Here is a 20759-nt window from a genome sequence, read left to right as displayed (position 1 = left end):
GCCACCACCATGCTTCACCGTAGAGATGGTATTGGCCAGGTGATGAGCGGAGCCTGGTTTCCTCCAGACATGATGCTTGCCATTCAGAGTTCGATCTTCGCTTGATCAGACTAGAGAATTTTGCTTCTCATGGTCTGAGAGTCCTTCAGCTCCCTTTTGGAAAACTCCAGACAGAGTAGTAGCTTCCGTCTGGCCACTCTATCATACAGGCCTAATTGGTGGAGTGCTGCAAAGATAGTTCTTCTTCTGAAAGGTTCTCTTCTCTTCACAGACAAATGCTGGAGCTTTGTCAGAGTGATCATCGGTTCTTGGCCACCACCCTGACTAAGGCCCTTCTCCCTTGATGCTCAGCTTGGCTGGGCGGCCTGTTCTAGGAAGACTCCTGGTGGTTCCAAACTTCTTCCAATTACAGATGATGGTGGCCACTGCGCTCAATGCTGCAGAAATTTCTCTGTACCCTTCCCCAGGTATGTGCCTCAATACAATCCTGTCTCAGAGGTTTAGACCCCTTTCACACCACACCGCCCATAGCGGCGTATTACCACCGGATTTGCGGCGCATTTTGTACACTATCAGTGCGCATTTACCCCCCCCCCCCCCCCCCGAGAAAGGGTTAAAACCGCCAGCAATACGGCCGCATTAGCGGCGTTTTGCCGGCGGTATTACAGCGCTGCCCCATTGATTTCAATGGGGAGCAGCAGTAAAGCTCCTTCACCGCTCCAAAGAAGCCTCTGGCTTTCACAATACAAACAATGGTGCAGCTTTTTTAGGACGGATTGCAAGCACTATTTCTAACGCTAAAGCGCCTGCAAACCACCCTGGTGTGAAAGGGGCCTTACAGACAATTCCTTGGACTTCATGGCTTAGTTTGTGTGCTGACACATGGAACTTTATATAGGCAGGTGTGTGTCTTTCCAAATCATGTCCAATCAACTGAATTTACCACAAGTGCACTCCAATCAAGTTGTAGAAACATCTCAAGGATGACCAGTGGAAACAGAATGCACCTGAGCTCAATTTTGAGTGTGATGGCAAAGGCTGTGAATACTTATGTACATGCGTTTTTTTGTTTTTTTTCATATTTTAATACATTTGCAAAGATTTCAAACAAACTTCGTTCACGTTGTCATTATGCGGTGTTGTTTGTAGAATTTTGAGGAACATAATGAATTTAATCCATTTGGGAATGAGGCTGCAACATAAAACGTGGAAAAAGTGAAGTGATGTGAATGCTTTCTGTATGTGTGAATTCCCGCATTAAATTGCATTGTGATGACATTATTTCTTTACCACACCCAACACCCCCAGCAATTGCATGGTAAAGGGGTTAGGCGGTTCTTTGGTGTGATTTAGATGCATGAGGCGGCTCATTCAAATGCTAAACACATGTAAACACGCTACCTGTTCAGCAAGGCACAGATGTGAGCCCAGACTCATTGTTTTCATACTATTGATAAATCTTAACACACATTCACCCAGGATTCACACATTTCCCAATGGAATCTGATTAGGAAAACATGAAGTTGTTATAAATAGAGCTCTACATGTATAAAGGGATATTTCATCATTGGACGCATATTTTGATGTTTGCAGTATGATATCAGGAGGTGGGGAATTATTGTTTGCAGTGATATTATAATAATAATAATATCAGGAGGTGGGGAATTATTGTTTGCAGTGATATAATAATAATAATATCAGGAGGTGGGGAATTATTGTTTGCAGTGATATAATAATAATAATATCAGGAGGTGGGGAATTATTGTTTGCAGTGATATAATAATAATAATATCAGGAGGTGGGGAATTATTGTTTGCAGTGATATAATAATAATAATATCAGGAGGTGGGGAATTATTGTTTGCAGTGATATTATAATAATAATAATATCAGGAGGTGGGGAATTATTGTTTGCAGTGATATAATAATAATAATATCAGGAGGTGGGGAATTATTGTTTGCAGTGATATAATAATAATAATAATAATATCAGGAGGTGGGGAATTATTGTTTGCAGTGATATTATAATAATAATAATATCAGGAGGTGGGGAATTATTGTTTGCAGTGATATTATAATAATATCAGGAGGTGGGGAATTATTGTTTGCAGTGATATTACAATAATAATAAAAATATCAGGAGGTGGGGAATTATTGTTTGCAGCGATATTATTATAATAATAATATCACGAGGCGGGAGTGTGGAATTATTTCTATGGACTAATGGAGTAACAAGAACCTTCTCCCTGTACAGCTCAGCCATATCTCTGGCCCCGCCCCCTCAGCACGTGCAGGATCCCTCCCCCTAGCTGGTGCCCTTTGTTCTCCCGCATCGTACGTGCGCTAGTTTGAATGAGAGATTCAGCTCTCGCGATTTTCCTGACAGCCTCCTATTGGTGGACAGAAAGCACACCGCCGGAGCCTAGTTCAGCAATCCATGCTGATTGGCTAAGAGGTAAAACTGTAACAGGAAACGGAACTTTCGTATCAGAAAAGCATAAAATTCCACCAGAGCGCCGCACGCAATTGGCTACCTATCACCACGCCCACAGTTTCCGGGGGTAGCCGATTCTCCTATCACACCCACCCACTTTATCCGGGAACAGCCGAACCATAAAGGCGAGAGGGATTCTCTTTGCCGGAGATAGCCGAAGTGTATGATAAGTCCAACCCCTTTTTTTCCGGAAACAGCCGAAGTTCTTTAGGTAAGTGTGGAGCTGTTGCCTCGTCTTCCGCTCCAAGAGAACGAGGAGTGAAGGGGCCGCACTTGGGACGTCGGCCGTGGTGTCCACCTCAGCCTTCAACATGTCTGACTTCGACGAGTTCGAGCGGCAGCTGAACGAGAATAAACAAGGTGAGAGAACAACCCGCCCGCTCAGGCCTCATACTGGGCGGCGGCGAGGGAAAAAAAATGTGCGCGGCCTTGGCCTGGCGGGGCGGAGCTCGTGCTGTGTGGCGGCCTGTGATAGAGGCCCGGGCTCCCGGCCTAGGCACACGAGGGAGGCGCCGCTGTGTGAGCGGGAGAGCAGCCCGCCGCCGCTAGTCTTCATGGGCCTGTGTAGGCCGCAGCTCGTGGGCCTCCCCTCCCCCCCCATTGTTTATACCGGGTGTGAGGGCGCTAGTGTGGCAAGGGCGATTTTCAGTCATTATAATTAAGCAGAGTTAATGGAGCCGAAGAGGCCGATTCTAATATAAAGTCACTGATTTTTCATGCTGTTTTTATGACAAAGCCGAGACCTTCCTGGTGATCATGCATCGTGTTCAGTCTGTGATTATAGATCTGTGTGTAGCCACTATAGGCGGCCAGCAGCATATTTTCCACATGGGACAATTTTTATTTATTCCCCTCCCCATTCCATTCCTTCAGGTTTTCGTATACTTCAGATAATTTATGTAAAGGCCAAACTTTTATTTTTGGGTGGCCTAGGGAAGACTGGGGGGGGGGGGTGTTGTGTGATCCCCAAGGCAATTGTGCTGGTGTCCCAGCTGCCTCCATTCCCTGGGGGGACCACAGCACCGCGCCCCCAGGATATGTATTCTCCCTCCCAGAAATCTCACATGAACAAGGCGGCCGTTGTATAGACTTTGCTTAAGTCCCGCAAGGTTTGGTTCATTCCCAGATATGTTTATGCCTGTTACCATGGTGATGTGCACAAAATTACTGTGCGTGAGATTTTGTGCATACACCATCAGTGGCCTGTCTAAGGAAATTTTGCTAAAATAAGCAGTCTGTGGATGGCGTTGTTTTTAACCACTTACAGACCAGCCCATTTCTGCCATTTCTCTCCTACATGTAAACTTTTTTTTTTTCCATTTAATAATGCATGACCTGCCCTCCTTTATGGAGACGCCCGCGGTCTATACCACCTCAGATCTCTCCTCCTACCCTGGCATGAGATAGTGTTTTCTAGGGGGAAAATGGCAGTCATTTGATCTCCCAGAGCCAGAAGTAATGTGAACACTTTTCAGTCTATGTCCAGCTCTGAGTTAACCCACTCAATAGGATCTTGGGCTCTTCAGTCACACAGGAGAGCCAGGATGGGGGGGGGGGGGGGGTCCTTTCTGCCTGTAAAAGCAATGCAGTGGCTAATCAGAGGCAAAATGGTGTTATCCTATGTGTCTATGCACACTACTTTAGGCTACTAGCATTTTTTTTTTATTTATTTTTTTGAGCTTCAGCATCTAGTAGAGCTACACAATTAATTGTTAAAAAATCGCGATCTCGCTTCAACCCCCGGATGATCTCTATTGCAGAGTTTGATTCTTTGATATAAAGTGGAGAGACTTATCTGCTCACTCAGCTGTCAATAGAAAACATCCAGGCAGTCTGCCAAGTTTTTAAAATGAAACATTGTAACTAACTTCCTTCTTAGATCAAATGGAAACTTCTGTGTGTAAAGAGAAAATCCAGGCAGTCTGCCAAGTTTTTAAACAACAAAACACTTAGGCCGGGTTCACACCGCTGCGATGCGGGAATGCAGCGAATCCGCGGCGTTTTCCCGCATCGCATTACTCCCGTCGGCAGTTCACACTGCCATATGCGGACGGCTGGGAGTGTCAATGATATGTTAATGACACCCCCAGATCCGTCCGCATATCGCAGTGCGATCTGCCGACTCGCACAGGAATCGGATCGCATGGTGTGAACCCCCATGCGATCCGATTCTGTTGCGGACTAAAAAAAGGGTCCTGTGCGAGTTTGCTGCGGGAGCGATGCGAATTCAGCCATACTATCTGTATGGCTGAACTCGCATCGCTACGGAGATCGGATGTGATTTGCGGTGCGAATCACATCCGGATCTCCCCCCGCAGCAGTGTGAACCCAGCCTTAGTCTTAATCTTTTTCTGACACTTGTTAAGTTAAAATCAATATTTTTTGCTAGAAAATTACTTGGAACCCCCAAACATTATATTTTAGCAGAGTCTCTAAGGAATAAAATGTCAATTGCTGCAGTATTTTATGTCGCATTGTATTTGCCCAGCTTTATTTCAAACGCAATTTTTTTGGGGAAAAAATACACTTCAATGAATAAAAAAAAAAAACGTAAAGTTAGCCCAATTTTTTTTTTTTTTTTTGTTTTAATGTGTAAGATTTTACGCCACAAGAATCGTGAGAGAATTGCACTCTATCGTCTAAGCTTAAATATTTTGGTTCTCATTTTAGCCAGAATCGTGCAGCTCTAGCGTCTAGGAGCAGAAAAAAAAGTTTTGTAGAGTTTTTCCAGCTGCTTTTCTTGCCTAGGTGAGCAGAAAAGAAGCCCATCGCCCCCGCCCCTTGCTGCTAGCCCACACCATTCTGGGACACATGACATCCCAGAAGCCTGCGGGACAGTTCTAAAAGCGTGGCATGCCCTGCGCAGTGGGGAGCCGGCTGTCAAACACTGGAGTCACAGCTGGCTTTCCACATCCAAGTTGGCTGCACCAGGAATCCGAAGACTGGCAAAGAGCTATTCCAGGTGGCCAAGGGTCTGTGTACTGTTAGGGAAATTTCATTTCCTGTCTAGAGACTCAACAGAAAATCCCAAAGTTAGAATTCCATTCTTGGGCTAAGTTTAAACTTCCATGCCACTGCAAGGTAATCTGTGCACAGATTTGGTGCATCTTCTCCACCGTTTTAACCCTGCAAATGACCCTTAAATGTGTTATGCAGAATTAAGTTCTAAAAAAATATTAACTTTATCGGTGTCCGCCAATGCAGCCTGCCTGTGAAGGGGAAGAGAGGAGAGCTGCCCCCCAGATTAGTGTGGGGAACGTCATAGCTTTCAATCCAATATCTGTGTATTCCCTGCTGTCATACAGCCCCTCTCCCTTGTCCAGGCAACGTTTGATAGACAGTTCACCTTTCCCAGGATTGGGTGGGTGATCTGTCTATCAAAGTGCCTGGACAAAGAGGGGCTGTATGTGACACCGTGCAATGGGGAATACCCAGCTATTGAAATTAAAGCTGTAATGTTCTTTGCAATCTGGGGGTGACAGCTCTCATCCCTTCCCCTCCAATCGCCAGCAGAATGGCTCCCATACAACCTGCCTGCTGGTGGCGCTCAAACTCAAATTGGTTATTTATCACCTGTCAGGAGGCAGTCCGTATTTTAGCAATGTACAAAGTAACAATGAGGGGAACTCTGATGCATTTGTATATTTTTCATTTACTGTCCAGTACAGTGTGGAAATGTTTTCCTCTTAGCTCAGGAATTAGAATGGTCAAATTTCACCAGAGGGAGATCATTCTGTGACTGAAAGCACATTGGAATGTTTTCAGTTTCATAGTAAAAAAAAAAAACTGCTAAATTTTAAGTGTTAAATATCGCAAAACCTAAATATTTAACTCATTTAGTAAATAATGCATGTTTTTTTGTGAATTTACTACCTTTGAGTTAAATTCTGCAAGAGTTATAACTCATAAATTCATGAGATATTTATCTTGGAGAATTGAACCCAATGTTACAATTCAATACAGTATGACAATCCAGTCAGATTTTAGGCACCCTCTGCGACAAATATTTTGATTTGTGGTGAGACCCTTTGAAAGGGTTAACCACATCTAAAAGGGCTGAAGACAGTGCAAGTTCCTTCCTTAGAACACTGCAAGTTCATCAGCTGATTAATAATGAAAAAGCCACTCCTGTTTAGATTCACTCTGAACACAGCCATTCCTTCAGAGCAGGAACTTGTAGGAATATACATAAGTTTAAAATTGCTGCAATCTACAGTTGTATCGAATATCAGTTAATTTTATTTCAGTAGTTCAATTTAAAAAGTGAAACTCATATTATATAGATTAATTACACACAGTGATATATTTCAAGCATTTTTCTATTAAGTTTGCTGGTTATGGCTTATAGCTAGTGACGACCTGAAATTTAGTATCTCCAGAAAATTAGAATATTGCATAAGACCAATAAAAAAAAAAGTGAATGGATTCCTGCATCGATGTGGCATGGAGACGAACAGCCTGTGGCACTGCTAAGGTGTTATGGAAGCCCAAGTCGCTTTGATAGTGGCCTTCAGCTCCTCTGCATTGTTGGGTTTGGTGTTTCATCTTCCTCTTGACAATGCCCCATAGCTTCTCTATGGGGTTTAGGTCAGGAGAGTTTGCTGGCCAATCAAGCACAGTGATACCATGAAAATTAAACCAGTTATTGATGCTTTTGGAAGTGTGGGGGCAGGTGCCAAGTACTGATGGAAAATGAAATCTGCATCTCCATAAAGCTGGTCAGCAGACGGAAGAATTTCCTGGTAGAGGGCTGTGCTGTCCTTTTTCTCCTTAGCCCAGGTAAGACGCTTCTGATCTCTGAAGAGTAGCTTGACACAAGGAATGCAATAGTTGTAGCCCATGTCCTGGATACCTCTGTGTGGTGGCTCTTGAAGCACTGACACCAGCTGTCATCCACTCCTGAATCTCCCCCAAATTCTTGAATGGCCTTTGCTTCACAATCCTTTAAGGCTGAAAGGAAAAATGGATCCTTGAGCCTTTCACTCAACTTTCCATTAATATGCTTGGATCTAGCACTCTGTACAGCCAACTTCTTAAGCAATGGCTTTTTGTGACTTGCCCTCCCTTTTGGATGGTGTCAGACTGTCTTCTGGTTAAGTTGGCATTCTTTCGCATGATTATGTAACCTGAACCAAACGAGAACGTTTAAAGGCTCAGGAAATCTTTGCAGGTATTCTAAGTTAATTAACTGATTAGTGTGACACCATGAGTCTACAATCAAATTTTCTGAGATACTGGATTTTAACTAGCTGTAAGTCATAATCATCCAAATTTTAAAATCAAGAAATGCTTGAGATATAGATGTATATCTATCGCTGTTTAATTAATCTATATAATGAGTTTCACTTTTTGAATTACCGAAACATTAACTTTTTTTGATATTCTAATTTTTTAGAGATGCACCTGTACATAGATCACCCAGAGGGAAAGGTTTTTTTTTTTTCTTTAAAAGTGGCATTACTCTTTAAATCCTCAATCACTTTGGAGTAACTTGTAATGCGATTTGACAGGTGGAACTTTGCGGTGCCATATCGATTTTGAAAAAGTAGCTCCTGCCCTACTTTTGGTGATTTTGGGTGCAACTTGCATAGACGTGAATAAAGCTGCACATATGTCTTCAAAGTTGCTCCTGAAATGCGGCTTTAACTGCTTCCCGACTGCCGCCGGTCCATGTACTTCGGCAGAATTGCACGAGTACGTACAAGGGCGTACCCCCTTCGTAATCCCGGGCTAGCAGGAGCAGATCCCATGGACTAGATGTCTGCCGATGGGCCGCGAACGTGAGGAGGAGAGGCAGAATGGGGAAATGTTCTGTCTAGTGACATGACAGGGATCCACTGCTCCCTGTCTTCGAGAGCAGTGATCTGTCATGTCCTAAGTAGCCCCCCCCCCCCCCAGATGGAACACGCTGAGGGAGCGTGTTTAACCCCTTCCCTGTAATCTATTTTTAGCTCTGATCACTGTATAAATGTCAATGGTCCCAAAATAGTGTCAGGTGTCCACCGCAATGTTGCAGTCCCGAGAAAAATTGCAGATTGCTGCCATTACTAAAAAAAATATAATAAAAATGCCACAAATCTATCCCCTATTTTGTAGTGTGTGTGTGTGTATTTTTTTTTTTTTTTTGAAGTCACACAAGTGTGAATAGTAGGGCTGCAATTAACGATTACTTGGCAGATTTGTTTTTATCGGTTAATAACCTTAAGGCTGCATTCACACTTGAGCGTAGCATTTTCAAGCATTTTTTGCGGTGTATTTTACCGCGATTTGCTGCGTTTTTTTTACCACAATTTGCTGCGAATTTGTGCAAGGCAAAAGATCACCAATGTTAAAAGAAGAAAAACGCCCAAATCAGCCCGATTCGTGCGACAAAAAAGGGTCCGGAACTTGTTTGGGCTTCAGGCGACTTGGAGAGGAGATGTGAACCATCTCCATTGAGAATAATGAATTTTTTCCCCTCCAGCATTTTGTAGCTTCAGGCGTCAAGCTACAAAACGCTCAGGTGTGAATGGGGTCTTAGTGTGGTGTAAAGTAAAAAAAAAAAAAAAGCAATTCTTAAATATCTCGGTGGTAAATGTAAATAACCAACTATATGATTAGGGAGCATAATCTCGAATCTGTGAGAATAAGAGATATACTGTATATACTATTAGGCTTAGAGGTCGACCGATATATCGGCCGATATTTGCAGTTTTTTAAATAATCGGCATCGGCCGATTGTGCTGATAAAAAGCCGATTTAGAACTACAGCGGGACTTTGAAATGACTTCTGTATAGAAGTCAGTGTAAGTTGCCTGAGTCGTCATAGAAACTTTCCTCCTCTCTGGGCAGGCTGCCAAGAAAAGAACAAAATGATACAATGTTTACACTTCAATGAATGAACTCATCTGGTGTGTAAAAGTTCTCAGTTTAACCATTTAAAGACTAAATCTTTTCTGACACTTGTTGCTTACAAGTAAAAATCCTGTATTTTCTGCCTTATATTTTTTTAGCAGAGATCCTAGGGAATAAAATAGCGGTTGTTGCAATATTTTATGTCACACGGCATTTGCACAGAGGTCTTTCAAATGCATTTTTTTGGAAAAAAAATACACTATTTAAAAAATAAAAATAAAATAAAAACAGTAAAGTTAGCCCTTTTTTTTTTTTTTTTTCGTCCAAAAGTTTTGACTACCTGTTTTTATTTAATATATAGTTTTTTTTTTTATCTAAATCATACATACAAGTAAACTGATTGGAGGTTTGTTTTGTTTAATAAATGTTTAAATGTAAGAAATTTTCTGTATCACTTATGAAGACTGCTTTCACACTGGAGCGGGCAGGTGTTGATGGTAAAACGCAAGTTTTAGTGGCTCTTTACCATAATTTTAGCGGTGCTATTTGGCTGCTAGTGGGGCACATATAACCCAGCTAGCGGCCAAAGAAGAGGTTAAATGTGCCCATGAAGCACTGCTGCCAAATCGCATTGCATGCGCTTCGGCAGTGGTGCCCATTCATATCAATGGGCAGGAGTGGTGGAGGAGCGGTATACACCACTCCAAACGTGCTGCTTGCAGGACTTTTTTTAAGATCCTGCCAGCGCATCGCCTCAGTGTGAAAGCACTCTGTCTTTCACACAGACTGCAGGGGAGCCATTTTGCAGGCACGTTACAGGTGCTATTTTTAGCCCAAAAGCGCCTGAAAAACGCCCCAGTGGGAAAGGTGTGTTAGATCAAGGGGGATTAAAAAAAAAAAAATAATTAATAAAAAAGGAAAAAATAAATAAAATAAAATCGGCCTAACATATCGGCCCAAAAAAATCGGCATCGTATATCGGCTATCTGCCGCCATGGTTTCTAAATATCTGCATCGGCCAGAGAAAAACCCATATCGGTCGACCTCTAATTAGGCTGCTTTCACACCGAGGTGCTTTGCAGGTGCTAAAAATAGTGCCCGCAAAGTGCCCTGAAACTGGAGCAGTGCACTTGCAGGGTGGTCAAAGTCCTGCAAGCCGCGTCTTTGGAGCGTTGTAGGGAGCGGTGTATTTACCGCTCCTAAAGGGCCCCTTCCCATTGAAAACGGGGGGGGGGGGGCAACGCTGCAAACCCGTGGGCGGTTTTTACCCTTTTTTAGCTGCTAGCGGGGGCTAAAACTGCCCCGCTAGTGGCCGCATAGCGCCGCTAAATATAGCACCGCTTTACCGCCAGCACACGCAACGCCCCAGTGTGAAAGTAGCATTAGAGGTTGAATCTGGTAAATATCATCAGACTCTGATCACTTCTTGTATAAAACAAAAACTTATTTTTTTTGCGTACAACTGTAATAAATTGTATGCAAGCCATACAAAAGCAATATTTTCCTTAAAAAATGTAATTTTAAGAATGAACATTCGATTTTCTAATCATTAGAGGGGTCAAATCAATGTTCGTCTTCAGCCATAGTGAAGGAAACATTTTAAAAAGAGAACTTCTTGGTCAAAGGAATTTTCAGATCGTGTATGTGTTCAGAAATTACATTAATTTTAAAACAGAACTGGTAGGTGGCACAGATTTGGGGGGGGGGGGGTGGCGGCGAGCACAGATGACTGCAGAGTCTCTCCTCGATCAGGCCTGATATCCCTCTCACAGCTGCCAATGCTGGCTGGGGACCCCAGAAAAGGAGGTTCAGGGGCACTTTGTGCAATACCATTGCAGAGAGCAGGTAAGTATAAACAAGTTGGTAAAAAAAAAAACACATGCCTTAGAGCCCATTCACACAGGGGCAACACGACTTGTAGGCGACTTGAGTCAGGCAACTTGGACACGACTTGAGTTAAGATCACAGCGCGACTTGGGACGACTTCAAAACGACTTGTGATGACTTCAAGCCCGACTTACAAGTCGCCCCAGGCCAGACGACTTTTGCCGAGGCCAAGCAGAGAATGAGCTCAAGGGGGAACTCCACGGCAAATTTCTGAAAAAAATTTGGCGTGGGTTCCCCCTCCGAGAGCATACCAGGCCCTTAGGTCTGGTATGGATTCCAAGGGGAACCCCCTACGCCGAAAAAACGGCGTGGGGGTCCCCCCCAGATCCACACCAGACCCTTATCCGAGCACGCTACCCGGCCGGCCAGGAAAGGGGGTGGGGACGAGCGGGCGCCCCCCCCCCCCCTCCTGAGCCGTACCCGGCCCCCCACCCCAAAGCACCTTGTCCCCATGTCGATGAGGACAAGGGCCTCTTCCCGACAACCCTGGCCGTTGGTTGTCGGGGTCTGCGGGCGGGGGGCTTATCGGAATCCGGGAGCCCCCTTTAATAAGGGGGCCCCCGGATACCGGCCCCCACCCTATGTGAATGAGTATGGGGTACAATGTACCCCTACCCATTCACCTGTGGAAAAAAAGTACAAAAAAAAAACGGAAAAAATATTTTATTGCACAGCTCCGGGGGTCTTCCGTCTTCGGGGGTCTTCTCGCCGGACTCCTCCGCTATCTTCTTGTAGCTCTTTTACTAGCGGAGGAGTCCAGCTTTCTTCCTCCCCGCCGCCGGCCTCTTCTCCCGACTTCGGGGGTCTTGTCCCCCTCTTCGGTTCTTCTGCCGGGCCACCGCGCCTTCTTATAGCTCTTTTGCAGGCGGTGGCCCGGTCTTCTGTCGCCGCCGCCGCCTTCCGTTCTTCTTCTTCTTCTTCTTCTTCTCCAGGAGATGTTGACACGACGCTCTCTCCGGCCACAATGCCAGGGACGTGCTCCGCTGCCACTTATATAGGGACAATGGGGCGGTGTCACATGGGTTGATGTCACATGGGTTGATGTCACATGGTGACCCCGCCCCCTTACCATGTGACATCAACCCATGTGACCAACCCATGTGGCATCAACCCATGTGACACCGCCCCATTGTCCCTATATAAGTGGCAGCGGAGCGCGTCCCTGGCATTGTGGCCGGAGAGAGCGTCGTGTCAACATCTCCTGGAGAAGAAGAAGAACGGAAGGCGGCGGCGGCGACAGAAGACCGGGCCACCGCCTGCAAAAGAGCTATAAGAAGGCGCGGTGGCCCGGCAGAAGAACCGAAGAGGGGGACAAGACCCCCGAAGTCGGGAGAAGAGGCCGGCGGCGGGGAGGAAGAAAGCCGGACTCCTCCGCTAGTAAAAGAGCTACAAGAAGATAGCGGAGGAGTCCGGCGAGAAGACCCCCGAAGACGGAAGACCCCCGGAGCTGTGCAATAAAATATTTTTTCCCTGTGTTGTTTTTTTTTTTGTACTTTTTTTCCACAGGTGAATGGGTAGGGGTACATTGTACCCCATACTCATTCACATAGGGTGGGGGGCCGGTATCCGGGGGCCCCCTTATTAAAGGGGGCTCCCGGATTCCGATAAGCCCCCCGCCCGCAGACCCCGACAACCAACGGCCAGGGTTGTCGGGAAGAGGCCCTTGTCCTCATCGACATGGGGACAAGGTGCTTTGGGGTGGGGGGGCCGCACGCCCCCCCTCCCCCAAGGCACCCCCCCCATGTTGAGGGCACGCGGCCTGGTACGGCTCAGGAGGGGGGGGGGCGCCCGCTCGTCCCCACCCCCTTTCCTGGCCGGCCGGGTAGCGTGCTCGGATAAGGGTCTGGTGTGGATCTGGGGGGGACCCCCACACCGTTTTTTCGGCGTAGGGGGTTCCCCTTGGAATCCATACCAGACCTAAGGGCCTGGTATGCTCTCGGAGGGGGAACCCACGCCAAATTTTTTTCAGAAATTTGGCGTGGAGTTCCCCCTTCAGAGCTGATAATTCCGTCAGTCGCCTCGGTATAAACGGAGATCCGACTTGGAGGCGATCTCCATTGAAATCAATGGGTACCGGTCGCCTACAAGTCGGATAGAAGTAGTAAAGGAACCTTTTCTGAAGTCGGAGCGACTTCAGTAGTGTGCATTAAGACGGCTCTCATTCACTTACATTGCTTTTTAAATGTTGTCCGACCTGAGGCGACTAGGGGCGACCTGAAGTCGGATCAGGAGTTGCCCCTGTGTGAATGGGCTCTTACTGCAGATGCGTGCGTTACAGCGCACTACATTCTGTGTGGATGGGTCCTCTGTGCACTTGAAGTACACAAGCAGCAAGTAGTTTGCAAAGAGGAACTACAGGCACCAGGTGAAATGTGAACTTCCCTTGCAGTTCAGGTACACTGCAGTGTGTTCAAGTGAATACTTGGTTGGTTTACCCTAATTTTTCATTTGCTAATAGTTTAACCAGATATAAAATGTTCTATGTTGTGCAACCTTCCTCTCATGCGCCAGCTTGTAAAAGAGTCTGAATGGCAGAGGACCTGAACCATGTAACTCACTGGCTTGTGAGATTGCTTAGATGTGTTTGACTAGCAAACGGACAGCCATGGCGCATTCGTTATGCACCCCAAGACCTGAGGGTTGATGAGCACAGAATCTGTGCTTCGTGTTACTGTCCCTTCAATATTGGGTGTGTATCAGATGCTGTAGGGTCATTGCTCGAGAGTGGATGAGTGGAGCATCGCTTGCAGTAACAAGTCCTAAGGGAATCTGTAGCCTGGCAGACCCCCCCCCTCCCCCCTCCAATGATGGGAGATGCGGCCACGTGTTCTAAGGATTCTTGTCTGGTGCTAACTGTGGAGAACATGTATGTTGAAACTACTTTTCTAATGGTAATTGGCCTTTTTTATTTTTTGCTGAAGTTTTGTGCAGTAATGAGTTTCAGACCGCTAGGTACTCGTCATAGGAGGAACATTTTAATGGGGTAGTTTGCCTCTGCTTGCATTTGCTATTAAAAGCTGGTTAACATCGCCAGAAAATATTCATTTATATTAGCAACTAGACTGTGGTTATCAGGTATGGGGATTTATCTGGTCTTTTTTTTGTAACAACCCTTAGAAAAAGACCCTCCCTTTCGGTGCAGGCTAAAATGAAAGAAAGCTCATTTTAAAAGGCAGTTCAACTACTTCAGCCCTAGAAGATTTTACCCCCTTAATGACCAGGCCATTTTTTGTGATACGGCACTGCGTTGCTTTAACAAATGTGTGGCACTGTACCCAAATAAAATTGAGTTTTTTTTTCTGTTTTTTTTCATCAGAAATACAGCTTTCTTTTGGTAATATTAGATCACCTCTGGGGTTTTTATTTTTTATAAATAAACATCAATTTTGAGATTTTTTTTTTTCTTTCTACTATAAAACATTATCCAATAAACTTTTTAAAAATCAAGTGTTGTTCTCAATTTAGAACAATATGCTTTCTGCTACATATTTTTGGTAAAAAAAATCCCAATAAGCGTATATTGACTGGTTTGCGCAAAAGTTATAGCGTCTACAAAATAGGGGATATATTTATGGCATTTTAAATTAATTTATTTATTATTTCCTTTTTGTGGGACTGCAACATTGTGGACAGATCTGACACGTGACGCTTTTTTGGGAACCAGTGACATTAGTGGTCAGTGCTAAAAATATGCATTGAAACTGCCAGGAAAGGGGTTAACATCAGGGTAGAGCTGCAGGATTCTGGCCAAAATTAGAATTTTTTTTCATTTTTCTCAGTAAAAATCGGGGTTCTCTCACCATGTAAAATCTTTCACATTATACAAAAAAAATTGGAAAACTTTACTGGTTGTGGTTTTTTATTTAATTTTTTTTTCTCATTGGACCCCTTTCACACTGGGGTGCTTTGTAGGCACTTCAGCGCTAAAATAAGCACCTGCAAAGCACCCTGAAACAACCGCTGCTTTGTCTCCAATGTGAAAGCCCAGAGGGCTTTTGCACTGTTGTGGTGCGCCAGCAGGACGTTAAAAAAAAGAAGTCCTGCTAGCTGCATCTTTGGAGTGGTGAAGGAACTGTGGTATACATTGCTCCTCCACCGCTCCTGCCCATTGAAATCAATGGGGCAGTGTGGCTATACCGCTGGCAAAGTGCCTCTGCAGAGGCACTTTGTGGTGGTTTTTAACCCTTTCTTGGTTGCTAGTGGGGGGGGGGGTAAAACCGCCCTGCTAGCGGCCGAATAGCGCCACAAATCCAACGGTAAAGCGCTGCCAAAAATAGGCCCTCCAGCTGTTTTAGAACTACAAGTCTCATGAGGCATTGCAAGATTGTCAGTTAAACGAGCATAACTCTAAAAGACAGAGGCATGATGAGACTAGTCGTTCTGTAACACCTGGAGGGCTACAGATTGAGCACCCAGGCTCTACACTATCATCGCACTACATTCCCCTTCATGCCTTGCAAATTGCAATGAATGTAGAAGCTACGCTAGGCCTGTACTTGTGAACAAGCCCACATCATAAATCGTATATAAATAAATATGGGTTACAGCCTTATAAATGCAAAGCATGTCTGTGCTCTCCTCCTCCAGATACAACAGGAGATAAACATATTGCCCTTACTTGCTATATGTAATCTTTACTGAACTGTAGACACATGCCCATAAACATATTATACACACTGTACTCTATGATTCAGTATTTAGAATTCCTCCTTGTACTGCAATTTGAGATCTTTCTAACCGCAATCAGCGCTTGTATGGTGTATGTGAGAACATCCCTAGCTGCACCACAGAAAGAGCTGAGACTTGCTGCTTTACACCAGCATTTGACACGCATGTCGGCATGAGAAAAAGTGCATCTCTAACTTACTAATGACTCTGGGAGGGGAGCAGAGGAGGATGACATGTCTCCTATGGGCGGCACAGACCGTGGGCTGTGAGACCCCGTCTGCCCACTACAGCCAGCCGGGCAGAAATGGAAATCCCTGCTCAGCTTCAGAACTACTGGTGGTTAGTGACAAGTCGCTGGCTGAGGGTACAGGAGGAAAAGCAGCCAGCGATCTTACAAACAGGTACTCACTGGGCAATGTTTTTTTTCAGCAGGCTATTGCAGAGGAACTACAGAACTCAGAAGAACATGGGTGGCATAGTGGTGAAGGTAGATCAGCAACAAGGACATGGAGGTGGAAAATGTTGTTCCCAGTTCTGCTTAAAAGCGGGAGTCCGCCGGGACTCCGCGTTTTTTTTTTTTTTTTTAAAGTCAACAGCTACAAATACTGCAGCTGCTGACTTTTAAAATAGTGACACTTACCTGTCCAGCGCGCCCGCGATGTCGGCACCCGAAGCTGATCTCTAGATCGACACTCGAGTGCTGCCGCCGCCATCTTGGGTATTGGAATCAGGAAATGGAGCCTTTCGGCTTCATTTCCCGGTTCCCTACTGCGCATGCGCGAGCCGCGCTGCGCAATGAGGACGGTCCCCGCTGCCTCTGGGATCTGTGTGTTTCCCAGCAGGCAGCGGGGCACTTGCGGAAAAGGGGCGTAATGTACGCCCCTTTCCGCAGAGAGCTATCCCGGAAGTGGGTGCAGTTACCTGGATTATCCAGGTAACTGCACCCCCCTCCCCCCTGAAAGGTGCCAATTGTGGCGCCGGAGGGGGGGAGGAATCCGATGAGCGGAAGGTCCATTTTAGGGTGGACCTCCGCTTTAAGCATATAGGGTGCATCAAAACAAGATGTTCAAAGCCCACCTTTTAAAACGGCGACCGCATAACTAGAGAAGCTTTTTCTGCCAGCATACTGCAGAGGAGGAGGACCCTTTTTGCTTGCTTTATGGAAGCAGTGGTCTATCTGCAGAGATCCAACGTGCTGCTTGGTCAACCTTGTAGCCTTGCAATCATTAAAACTTCCTAATTGCTGTAACTTTGTCTCAGATTGTTTAACACGGCTGCCATTAGACGGTCTTAAATTTTTTTGCAATATATGTAAGTGTTCTCTAGATTAATTTGTTGACATCACCTTGCATCTCCTCCTCCTCAATGAGGTAAGATAAATACAAGATGTTTTGTTAATGGAGGCAGTTCGGAGAGCGAACCGCATACTAGCTCATTATGAAATACTTGCCTTAGAACAAGGCCTCGACATCTCACCCGATACATGCCGAGGGAGCTGACATGTTCCCTCGGCGTGTCTTCCATATATCGTGGCTCTGGCGCTGTGAGTGGCTGGAGCAGCGATATCGTCGCTCCCGTGCATGTGCGTGGGAGATTTCTTTCCGGCGTCTGCCGGGCTTCCAGCCGAGAAACCCCTGTCAGCGGCTTTTTGCCAGGGGAATATCTCCTAAACCAGTGATGGTGAACCTTGGCACCCCAGATGTTTTGGAACTACATTTCCCATGATGCTCCACTACACTGCAGAGTGCCAGAGCATCATGGGAAATGTAGTGCCAAAATATATGGGCTGCCAAGGTTCGCCATCACTGTCCTAAACCATACAGGTTTAGGAGATATTTTTTTACCTACAGGTAAGCCTTATAGGCTTACCTGTAGGTAAAAGTAAAAAAAATAAACTATACAACCGCTTTAAAGTTGGACTAAAACAACTGTCCATAAAAATCTCACCTGGTTTTCAGCTTTTATTTGGCTATGATTTGCTGTACTTTTTTGGTGTTTTTAAAGATGTAAAATGAACGCATAGGGGCCAGTGCATGTAAATGTGCCTTTTTTTTTTATATCACAACTCCTCTCTAAACCCAAAAATGTAACGTTGCTGCTGAACTCATGCAGGTTTAGCCCATCAAAATGCGGCTTGTGTCCATTACATCTGAAAGCAATTGTCTTGGTGTGAACCTGGCTAAACCCATATAGTTTCTCATGTCAGTGCATTTTTATTGAAAATTCAGTAGCGATTGTAAGGATGCATTTCCTAGTTGTGAAATCCCCATGGCTGAAAGCGGTCATGTTTGTTTAGGAGCTAGTCACCAAAGATTTTCAGCCCAATATTTAATGGCTTTCTGCATGAATTCTTGTTTGGCTGCATTTGATATCTCTGATCAGTGTGCACTCATTTTAGCATGTTAATACAATGGTTGGGGGCTCTTCCTTTTTTATAATGGAGAAAGCCAATACCGAACCATAGCTGCTGCGTATTTACTGAAACTGGTTGCTTGTGCAAGATATTGCTTTCCTTTTCAAGGAAATTTTAGTTAGGTGAAAATTCCAAAACCCCTCTTTTCGCAATATGTTGAGTTTTTGCTGTTAACTAAATTAGTATAAATTGATTCTCCTTTCTTAAGAGCGAGACAAAGAGAACCGTCATCGAAAACGTAGTCACAGTCGCTCTAGAAGCAGAGAGCGGAAACGGCGAAGTCGCAGTAGAGACAGAAGAGTAAGAGAGCAGCGCAGTGGATCTAGGGATCGGAGGAGGCGTAGGTATGGAACGTTTATGCTGCATTTTTATTTTGGGGGGGGGGGGGTCTGTAAAATATGCAAGGGCTTACATGTGATAAAAAAAATCACCTCTGCCACTGAAAAGCCCATGTTTACCATTCATACACACATACAAATTTAAAAAAAAAAACCCTATTTGAGTATTTGTGCTTTACATCTTTTGTTATTGATATAGATTACATAATGGTCTGCGTTTCCTAAAGCAGTATAAAACTTTAAAAACACGTTTGCTGTGGTGGTTGCCTTAGCTTTTCTTTGTAATGCATTTCCCCCTATATTTTCATCTGGTGATCTGGCCAGTAACAAACCTGTATTGGAGTGCCCCCTTTCTGAATGAAGAAGCAACAGACACCTTTTGAACAACAGCATTAATCTGGTGGGAGGGCAGTGTTGAGATTTAGATATGTGGAAATTGAAGCCAAAGACCAGCTCCCACTTTAGGCAGTTACAGCAACAGTTTTTCTTTTGGCATAAAGGTTTTACATAACAGCTGTTCATTGTAAGCATCCCTCTCAGTGGTAAATTGTTTCTTTCTACCCTCTAACTGCTACATCTACAGGACATGTTCTGTTGAAAAAGAAGACTTGCCAGATCACCAGAAGAAAATAAAGTAAAGAAAACTAATGCCACTACTTCTAAGAATTGGTAAGCTTCAATATGTTTGCCTTTGGGTTTAATGCTAAATTATTTCTTCCCCTCTTTCCTTGGTTAGCCGGTCCCCCAGGCATGAAAAGAAAAAGAAGATTCGCAAATATTGGGATGTCCCTCCTCCAGGTTTTGAACATATCACTCCTATCCAGTATAAAGCCATGCAAGGTGAGTGTTTGATTTTTGTGGTTAATTAAGCATGCTGCTCTTGAACTTGTGAAAACTTGATTGAAGTAAATGTCTATGGGGTTTAAAAAGTCATAATTGGTAATTTGTTGACACTGCTTGTGGTCCCAGCATGCCTGCTCCTGTCACTACTTCTGTGGGACCAAATGTTTGCAGACAGAACATCCCTAAGTGGCAGGGGCCACAGTATCTGGAGGGTCTCAAGTGGGATGATGTCTGCGTTGGCTTTCTGCCCATGTTTAGGTAGCCAGGTTTTTGGTTGGTACATCGGGTTTAATGGAGAGAAGTTTACTTGTACAGTGACTGACACAATAGTCGAAGCATGAAATGTTAATGTGTGGCGTTGAGCATTTGAAATATGTAATCATTTTAGATATTTGCAAGCTGTAGGTTCTGTTGATCATGGATACATTGTACAGACTGTAAAAATGTATTGATGTGATATGTTTGCAAGATTGCATCTAAAGACAAAAATTGTTGCTGGGCACATAGAAGATTTAAAAATCTATTTTTAGGGGTCAAAATATGGCAGCACCTAATTTGACAGTGCATGTGTCATATCTCTGAAGTTTACCACATGCACTGTGCTCTGCTGCCATTTTATTATCTGTAGAGTTCACCTCTGACATCTTGACCTTTTAGGCAGAAAGTCCCAAAATTTTTGTCGGTGAATGACTAGGGTGACACAGGAGAATATGCCCATCAGCCATAACATTATGACCACCCATTGGTCCTTGTGTCAAAAAAACTTATCTAGAGACAAGTATTTAAAGTGGTTGTAAACCCTTACAACACACTTTGACCTACAGGTAAGCCTAGATTAAGGCTTACCTGTAGGTCCAAGAAATATCTCCTAAACCTACACAGTTTAGGAGATATTTGCCGAAAGACAGGCACTGCTGTCTACGGCACGCAGGCGCACTGAGCGCGGCATCGTCAACGTCGAAGATGCCGCGTGCGTCGGCTCCCGTGTGCATGCGTGGGAGTGACGGCTTCGCCGAATGACAGCGGCGGAGCAGCGAGACCCCACCGAGAAGATGGATGCGCCAGACTACCGGGGACAGCGATGACTTCGCTGGCTCTTGTGTCAGGTAAGTGACACATAATGGACTACTATGCTTTGCAGGGAATGAAAGAGGAAGTAAACTCATCAGGGTTTACTTCCTCTTTAAGAAGCTTGTCCTTAAAGGATAAGTTCACCTTTTTTGTAACATCTTACACCCATGTTCAGGGTGTAATATGTTACAAATGGACTGGCCTGCAAAAGA

The 20759-nt window shown here is 44.8% G+C and overlaps 1 protein-coding gene across 4 annotated transcripts in view; it reads left to right on the top strand.

Moving 5' to 3' along the window:
* The first annotated feature begins 2662 nt into the window (after nt 1-2662).
* Nucleotides 2663-20759, top strand: part of U2AF2 (U2 small nuclear RNA auxiliary factor 2) — a 41920-nt gene continuing 23823 nt past the window's right edge. For 2 of the 4 annotated variants that reach the window (XM_077457285.1, XM_077457284.1), the window contains exons 1-4: nt 2663-2853; nt 18504-18639; nt 19217-19267; nt 19370-19473. In XM_077457285.1, the coding sequence (XP_077313411.1) occupies nt 2805-2853; nt 18504-18639; nt 19217-19267; nt 19370-19473 (340 nt within the window). In that variant the 5' untranslated portion in view covers nt 2663-2804. The remainder of the gene's footprint in view (nt 2854-18503; nt 18640-19216; nt 19268-19369; nt 19474-20759) is intronic. The other 2 variants (XM_077457287.1, XM_077457286.1) reach the window with 1 other exon arrangement.

The sequence above is a fragment of the Lithobates pipiens genome, unplaced genomic scaffold, assembly GCF_037356315.1.
Source record: "Lithobates pipiens isolate NorthernLeopardFrog02 unplaced genomic scaffold, aLitPip1_a1.2 Scaffold_27, whole genome shotgun sequence".
NCBI lineage: Eukaryota > Metazoa > Chordata > Amphibia > Anura > Ranidae > Lithobates > Lithobates pipiens.
Note: the sequence above shows the minus strand (reverse complement) of the source record. Positions and strands in the feature narration are given on the sequence as shown.